The following is a 9205-nucleotide window of genomic DNA, read 5'->3' as shown; positions in this document are numbered from 1 at the left end:
TCTTTTTAATATCCTTCATAAAACTGTGCTTAAGATGGGCTACTTCCGCTAGAAAAATATACGAGGAGGCTCGGGCATCTTCGTAATCACTCATTTCTAAACGATAAGCCTGTTTGACATTCTTTCTGGCAACACCGAGGAGTTTGTCCACTTCTTCAATGAACGGAAAATGCTCCGATACATAATCATGCAAGGACTGCCAAGCTCCTTGAACTTCATCGACAGGCAAAGTGGAAAGGCTGGAATAAGCTTCACTCACACGATAGATGAGTAGAGGGACCTCCGGATCCTCGCACGCTGCTGTGCTGAACGTCTGAGCAAGTTTCAAGAGGGCTTGACTGATCACATCTTGGTCTAGCATATAATCCTTCTGCATTTTGCTAAATTGTACTAGACTAGCAGCCTGTAACTCCTTGACGGAATTCTTAAGATCCGTGACAAAGATAACATAACTCTCAAGGTTTGTGTCCATTTTCTCCAGATCAAACGTAGACTGAGGTATCTGAATATCAGAAAAGAAACTACGCTGTACTAGAGATTCGCTTTTCATTTTTCGAGCGTCTGCCTCCCATGATTTCTCATTTGACACTGTAATAAACAGACGGAAAACATCACTCTGTGATAAGATCGGGTGACGACAGATGTAATTAACCCAAGCTTGAAGTGTCTGCTGTCTGTATTCAATAAGGTCGTCATCAAACTTACCCAAAATTTGCTTTTCAGGTAACTTTGGCAAAATTACCAAAGGAAACATGTTCTTTAGCTTTTCTTGAATTAAATCAAACTGTTTGTACCTTCGTAACACATGTTTGGCCGAGAAAGACGGAGTCACAGTGTATGCAATATAGTTCTTCATACCAAAGAACTCGGACTGTTTCTTGGGCGTGGTTATTTGACATGTGTATTCAAATGGACTTGGTTTCCATATTGGACCAAATTCACTGTCTTCGATTATAACTCTATTGTCCCATCGGAGTTTGGTTCCTTGGATCCCCTGTGAAGCAGAGCTTTCACTAGTTAGAGAACGGGCTAACCTCAAAAGGGGATAATTGATGGGGAAATCTGAAGCTTCTCTGGCATAAAATGGTTGACGGCACTCTGGGCAGATCTTGTGGTGTTTTTTAATTAAAAGGTCGAGACATGATGTACAAATGGTGTGACCACAGCCAAGGTTTCTTGGTGGATTATCGTCCTTGTATTCCTCTTCACATACAATGCACTGGAGGTCCGGATCACCCAACTGGAAAAAGAAATTAGGACTGTAAATTCAGTGGTAATATACCACCTAAAACACAATACATAATAGCTAAACTGGTCTAGATTTAATAATACAACTTCTCTAATATTTTTTCAGACCATTAAAAGCATATCAGTGGGAAAACATACTTTCATTCTTTGATTTGTGATAGAAAGTTTAGAAAAGTTTTTTTTTTTTCAAAGATTATATTCTAGGGTTTTCTTTGTTTATTTGTATGAATTAAATATTCTTCCAAAGTTAGGATTCACTGATTTCCTTTTTTCTATGTCTGATTTAAATATACAAAGTATTTGGCATCTAAAATAAATTATAACGGTTTAATTCGTGAAAATGCTACCGGACACAATTTCCACTGAATGACTTAAATACAAACTCGTACGGATAGTGTAAAAAGTGAATTACACATGACACCAAAATAAATAAAGTAATAATTCTATTCCTAATCAGTCTATTATTATTATTATTATTATTACTTGCTAAGCTACAACCCTAATTGGAAAAGCAGGATGCTATAAGCCCAGGGGCTCCAACAGGGAAAATAGCTGTGAGGAAAGGAAAATAAGAAAAAGAAAATATTTTAAGAAGAGCAACGAGTTTAAAATATATATATCCTATATAAACTATAAAAACTTAAACAAAATAAGAGGAAGGGAAATAAGATACAATAGTGTGCCGGAGTGTACCCTCAAGCAAGAGAACTCAAACCCAAGACAGTGGAAGACCATGGTACAGAGGCTATGGCACTAAACAAGATAAGAGAACAATGGCTTGAGTTTGGAGTATCCTTCTCCTAACCCAAGACAGTGGAAGACCATGGTACAGAGGCTATGGCACTATCCAAGATAAGAGAGCAATGGCTTGAGTTTGGAGTGTCCTCCTAGAAAAGCTGCTTACCATAGCTAAAAAGTCTCATCTACCCTTACAAAGAGAAAAGTGGCTACTGAACAATTACAGTGCAGTATGAAGAATTGTTTGGTTATCTGCGTTGTCAGGTGTACGAGGACAGAAGAGGACGTGTAAGGAATAGGCCAGACTATTCGTTGACTTGCGATGGTAAATTTAGAAAAGCTTCTTCCAAAGTTAGGATTCACTGTTTTCTTTTTTTTTCCTCTATGTCTGATTTAAATATACAAAGTATATAATAAAGCTTTAACTCATGGAAATGCTACTGGATACAATTCTCACTAACGGATGGTATAATTATTGGAATACACAAGACACCAAAAGAAGTAAAGTATCTATCCTGCACAAGACAAAAACAGTTATGGGAATACTTTTATTCCTAGTTAACCTTTGATCTCTTCTCTCATTATGACATGGCATGGCCTTCCTCAGCCTGTCCCCTTCAATAATGAATCAAGCATGTCAAATACAGCCTATATCTTATATAAAGTAGTTCAAAAGTTATGATCTATAGGTGAAATTCCTATTTGACCTTTACAATAGGCCTAGACATCCTTCTGCAAGTCAGCTTTATTAGTGAATTACCCACGCCAAACTAGGAGTATATTTCTCTTTATATTCAAATTATTATCATTATTATTAGCTAAGCTACAACTCTATTTGGAAAAGCACGGTGCTATAAGCCCAAAGGCTCCAACAGGGAAAAATAGCCCAATGAGGAAAGGAAATAAGGAAATATATAAACTATATGGGAAGTAATGAACAATTAAAATAAAATATTTTAACAATAAAAAAGATAGTTCAAAATTGATTGAAAAATGGAAAATTATCAACTAAATTCATAGCTAATAACGACTTTGGCATTGCCATTACTCTACATATTAAGTGTCATTAAAAGAATTTAAATGCCAAAGATGGTGTACATATCTTTATTGTGTATTATTCTAAAGTTAAATTTGACCTTAATTAGCTAAGAGACAATCTTGAATTCGGTGGCTCTGCTTTTAAGTGCGGATCTTATAAACTAAGTTCTTCATAGGCTGTAACCCCCCCCCCCTCCCACCCTTCTCTCTGTCCAACTGTACGACAGGAGCCAGTGGGGTCCCTCGGGGAGGATGCCTTCTACCCACCGTCACATTTTTATTTTCCCCTTAACCAAAAAAAAAGGCAGGGGCGTCTCTAAAGATAAGGAAAAGCAAAGTTGCTGATTATCATTAACCCACATCCAATCCCAAACCACCTACAAGTAAAAGATGCAGATCATCCCACAACCTTAATCACCTGCAACCTAAAAATCACCTACAACCTAAAAACCAACCAAACACCTACGGGATGCAAGTGTGCCAGAGCCCAACAAGTTCATTCGTAAGGCTTTTCCCTCGAGTCCATGGTTTAGTGTATTACTCTGGTCTATCTTCTCATCTTGGATCTGCATCCTTTATGTAACTTCCGTGTCTTTGGTCAACCTTCTTTTTTAAGCTTTTCAATCTTTAGCCCATAACCATTTTTTTTAATCAGTCATGCATTTTTTTAAAATGTCACAAGACTTTTTTTTTCTTTATTGCTTAAACATAGTTCCATTACTTTATATCTTAAGCTTTAGTCAGGGTTCTTTACAATTTACATTCATTCATCTTTTTTACTTTTATTCATACTTCCATATTTTAGTTATCTTTACTTTAGATGCAAGTAATCAACAACATAACAAAAAAAGGAGTTTCATAACCGTTTTTTCTTTTCAATTTTCCTTTTTTTCCCATTGGAAGTGATAAACCAAGTAAAAAATTACAACCTAGGCGAACTAAAATTCAAATTGGTCCAATAACAGTTTAAAGGAAATCCATTCAGATATTTCTGATGGGTCAAGGCGTAATTTCTAATTTCCTTTAGGGTAGGTCTAAGGCTTCGGGACTTTTATTTCAAAACACTGTCATGTCTTTCAAATTCTGAAATGTTCTGTCCTCGAAAAAAAAAAAAACATTCAAACTGATGAAAAACTCCATAAAAATGACATGCTAGAAAACAGCATATATTTTTTTGGCACCAATTAGTCGAAAACGAGTCAAAAATGTGTCAACGTTTTCCGTGTATTGTGAGGATTTTTCTTTCAATATACACAGTGATATTTATAAATATTACTTTTTAAGGATTTGATAAAAATAATGAATTTGGACAATACAGTAAAAGAGCAAATTGTATGTCAAAAGAGTGAATTCAAATCATTGAAAAAGGTTTTGTGAATATATAACCACTACACTTAATTACTGAAGAACCCTGTGCCCTTATCGTGAGTGGTTATTAAATTTTATAAATCTTTTAAACCCACGGGTATTGTCATAATGCTCAACGAAAGCATGAAGTCCATGAGAATATGTAATAAGGCTCCTTCGACTTCTAAGTAGGGTTTCCCCGACACATTTGAGAAGTTTCGAATACGTTGAGTCTGGCCCCTGCGGGTGGCCTGGCCAGTGTTGCCATATTGTGAATACCAAATTCACCAGAGAAGCATACAAGATGAATGAAAATAGAAAAACCATTAGTACATTTTTTTACCCACATGCTAATTTTGTTTTATTTATGATGTGCAGCGTAAATTTGTATATATACAAAAAAAATCCTTCATAGTTAGAAAAAAACACTGAAAAAAATCTACGCAATCCCCTTGAAATTGGTAAATAAAAAAGACAGTCGGACATTCTCCAGCAGTCTAGTTCTTTATTATAAAGCTTTTTAAAAAAAATCAACTTTCCTACTGGAAATTAAGAGTAGTTTTACTTCATATTCATCTAGGGAATGATTAACTTTCATCATACATATTCGAGGCAATTCTTTCGTTCGACCATGCTCCCAGTAATTTCAATTTCAGTGCAGATAATTCCAACCATTATGAAATCAAGTCAAATGCAAACAATGCTACCAAACACTTTATTTGGCATTTGATTACGGCATTTGATCTTTACCCGAGGGACAATACTAAAAAAAAGCACTCCAATGCTGCATTAGGCTAGAAATACACCTGATAGTGTTTATACATAGACCACGAGCTAGTTTATTGCGATTCCCGGTATCATTTCACATTTGTATAATCCAGCTGAAAATGTTTGGGGATCATTTGGAATATCTCGTTCAAATATATCTCCCCCACTTCATACATACGTGGAACTTGGAAGGGAACTTTTCTATATTGTTTCTCAATTATAGTGTTATTACGACAACCACCAACGCATTTCAAGCATTCTTGGCTATGATTAATCTGATAAACTTAATTTAGTTAATGTAATTAATCCATAATGGATGAATAAAAACTAAAATATGTCAGGTAATATCAGTATCAATCGTTATCCGCCAATGTTTTCACCAGATTTCAGGGTTCAAAACTTTTTTTTTTTACCAGGAAGTTTGACATTTCTGGGGAAAATTTCCCCATCTGACACCACTGCTTCTACGTCACTATAGTGCTCCCAAACGAAAGTGGCAGCTGAGAGCTTATTTTTTCGCATTGAATCTTGAATATTTCGGTCATTTTATATGGAGAAGCCCCACAGTAAAGCAGAGGATGGATTAAGGTCTTAAAGGTGGGGCAGTTCCGTCGGTCATTATCCCGGATATAGTTCCCTTTTCGGCTATTTCTCCCAGGTGGCCAATGGAAAAGAAATTGGAATAGATTAAAAGTCTCTAATGCATCTAAAAACAAGGCGCACATGCCTTTATTAATTTCACATCTTTATCAGAGTGAATATGATATACGGCATTATATATATATATATATATATATATACATATATATATATATATATATATATATATATATATATATATATATATATATATATGTGTGTGTGTGTGTGTGTGTGTGTGGCTTGTGCTTGTGATATATATTCATATGTATATATATATATATATATATATATATATATATATATATATATATATATATATATATATATACATATATTTGTATGTGTGCGTGTTTGTGTGTATGTGTTTAAAATGATTACAAAAATTCCAGTGTACTGAAAAACTCTGTAGGTAGAAAAAACCAGAAGGAATCAAAAGATTAAGATTTATTGGTCACCCATTCTCAGAGAACAGGATTAGTCCGACTCGCTAAATCAGTTAATACGCAAATGTCAAGCTGGGCAAATTGTTTTCTTGTATCCTCACCGAGAGGTCGTGAAAATATGAAATTATTTGAAATCTATACGAAATATTAAGAAGAACTGTCATTCGACTGCCACTTTCGTTTGGGAGCACTATAGAACGCTGGCGTATTATTTTTTTTTTACCAGGAAGTTTGACATTTCTGGGGAAAATTTCCCCATCTGACACCACTGCCTCTACGTCACGAGAACGCTGGCGTATTATTTTTTTTTTTTACCAGGAAGTTTGACATTTCTGGGGAAAATTTCCTCATCTGACACCACTGCCTCTACGTCACCAGAACGCTGGCGTATTATTTTTCTACGGGCCGAACAATAAAAAGGCCCGTGCCAACAAGAAGTGTTGGCTTTAATACACCAACAGTATTATTTTTTTTTTACCAGGAAGTTTGACATTTCTGGGGAAAATTTCCCCATCTGACACCACTGCTTCTACGTCACCAGAACGTTGGCGTATCATTGGTTGACAGATTCCACCTCACAAAATAGAAGCCAATCACCGCGCTAGGTTTTGTTTTGTTGTGGTTTTGATAGTGGTGAAATCGACTGACATGTGCTGACTGTGTCCTGGTGCTTGCAATCTAAAAACCTATTCCTCATAATCCAATATGGCTTCTAGATGCTGTACGGACAAAATACAGGCAAACCAGGAACATTCTTATTGCGGTGTGGTTGAGCGTCACACTACATACAGGTATTTAATGGTCATAACAGTTCTCTTGATCAAGTAGTGTTCAAATACAACAATAAAACATTTGGTGTATATAGGCGTTGATAGACACATTCACAGATATGTTGTTTTGCTTAGGTGAAGATATGAATCGCCCTTCTTAGTATTGACGTATTAAAGCCACGAAAGGAAAAGTGAGTTGTACTTTCGTCTTATTAGTTAGTGCCATCGATGTCACTAATAAGGCTAAAACAATAACTATTTTTCTGTCAGTGTGTGAGTGTTTTCGCAATGCTCACATTGACACCTTTGCATGAAAGGCAGTATTAACCTGGACTGGAATGCTAAAAATATACCTTAGATGAGACTTTATATATGAATTTTGCATACTTATGGGCAATAAAGGGTTAAATAAATGTTTTTCATTGGCGATGATGTCTGAAATTACCCATTGAAATTCTTTCAAACATTGGTACTATCGGTGACATGCGGGCTTATTATTATCAGGACTTGTTTTTCCGGATATTATTATTATTACTTGCTAACTACAATCCTAGTCGGAAAAGCAGGATGCTACAAGGCCAGGGGCTCCAACAGGGAAAATAGGAGCGGTGAGAAAAGGAATAAGGAAAAAATATTTAACGACCAATAACATTAAAATAAATATTTCCTCTATAAAAACTAACAAAACAAGAGGAAGAGAAATAAGATAGAATAGTATGCCCGAGTGTACCCTCAAACAAGAGAACTCTACCCCTAGACAGTGGAAGACCATGGTACAGAGGCTATGGTACTACCTAAGACTGGAGAACAATGGTTTGAATTTGAAATGTCCTTCTAGAAGAGCTGCTTACCATAGCTTAAGTCTCTCTTCTTCCAAATATGTGTTATTTCATCATGTAACCAACCCTGTAAAGTGTGTAGGCCTACTACTAAATAGGAAAAAAAAATGACATGAACTTTGAACCAAGCATTATTCGTTCCGTCACTCAAAGCTTGACTCGAACACCAACACTTTTTACTCCGGCTCCACAAATAACAACAAAATACCATAACGTTAAATATTAGTGCAAGTGTAAGGCAACTTCACACACACACGACTAAACTTCGATAGGGAGAGCCAGTAGCCGCGTAACATTCAAGGTCATTTACTTATCATAACTTTATGGCTAGCGTTCATCTATTATTGCTTAAATGGTTAGCGTTAAAGTAAATTTTCATCGCCTGAATGAAATATTCAATTCATGAAACATACTTGTGGCTGCCACATCATGCTAGATTCAGAGGGAAGAGTTTTCATGTAAGCGATCAAAGTTTGTTTCTGTATTAACTATAGAACAAAATGCAAGTCTTCGTTGCCTCAAATGATTGAAAATTATGCTGCAGAATACGTAATATCAATGCCAATGCCTTAAAAATAAATACGTAGACGAACATGGCTTTCAACTCGTATTGTACGTGAATGAAAATCCGGAGAGAACAAAGATGATGCGTTGTCTATACAAACCAGCAACAATCAAATTCCCTTTATAAAGCTGACTCACCTTACTGCCCTCAGCACTAGCATGCACTGCTTTGAAAATCGAAGCTGCCATAATCCAAGAGCAAATGTACACTCTACATCACCGCAAAACTTGAGTAATATCACTGAAACAGTAAAAACAACTCTGATCACTGGCTGTCTCACTAGGCACCAAGGCCATTGAACGAACAGCGAAGGCAGACAGACAGTGTTGCCAGCTTTAGGTATTTATCCCTAGATTTGGGGATTTTGGTTGTCTGATGGGGATATTCAGTACAAATTTCCATGAGAGAGAGAGATGATTAAACCTTTATATTGTTGCAATTAGTTTGCTTGTACTTACATGCAGTAAAGTGAGTCATTTCTATGTTGATTTAGTATAGCCTACAGGATCAGAAGAAAATATATTTGTGGACATGGGGAATTTTGGGTGGTTTTGGGGATTTTTTATCACGAGTTTTGGGGAATTTTAGAAGCCCAACTGGCAACACTGCAGACAGAGTATCTGAGTAAGTGGCGGGTAGAACAGGTCCATTAGTGCGCAGGCGCATTTACGTCATCGGTATCACAAGCACATTGTTTCTGACATAAAAGTTTATAAACAAGGCAGTCGTTATAGTACAAATTATGATAATAATAAAGATATTTTCTCTGAAAATGAATGACACCCGATCATCGTTAGAACTGAATAT

The 9205-nt window shown here is 36.0% G+C and overlaps 1 protein-coding gene across 1 annotated transcript in view; it reads right to left on the bottom strand.

Moving 5' to 3' along the window:
• The window catches only part of LOC137616497 (sorting nexin lst-4-like), an 8884-nt gene extending 187 nt beyond the window's left edge, over nucleotides 1-8697 (bottom strand). The window contains exons 1-2 of the mRNA XM_068346318.1: nucleotides 8536-8697; nucleotides 1-1240 (exon numbers count right to left, since the gene is read on the bottom strand). The exon at nucleotides 1-1240 is cut by the window's left edge and continues 187 nt beyond it. Coding sequence (XP_068202419.1) covers nucleotides 1-1240; nucleotides 8536-8586 — 1291 coding nt within the window. The 5' untranslated portion in view covers nucleotides 8587-8697. The remainder of the gene's footprint in view (nucleotides 1241-8535) is intronic.
• Between the last annotated feature and the right edge of the window lie 508 nt (nucleotides 8698-9205).

Source organism: Palaemon carinicauda, chromosome 2, assembly GCF_036898095.1.
Source record: "Palaemon carinicauda isolate YSFRI2023 chromosome 2, ASM3689809v2, whole genome shotgun sequence".
Classification (NCBI taxonomy): domain Eukaryota; kingdom Metazoa; phylum Arthropoda; class Malacostraca; order Decapoda; family Palaemonidae; genus Palaemon; species Palaemon carinicauda.
Note: the sequence above shows the minus strand (reverse complement) of the source record. Positions and strands in the feature narration are given on the sequence as shown.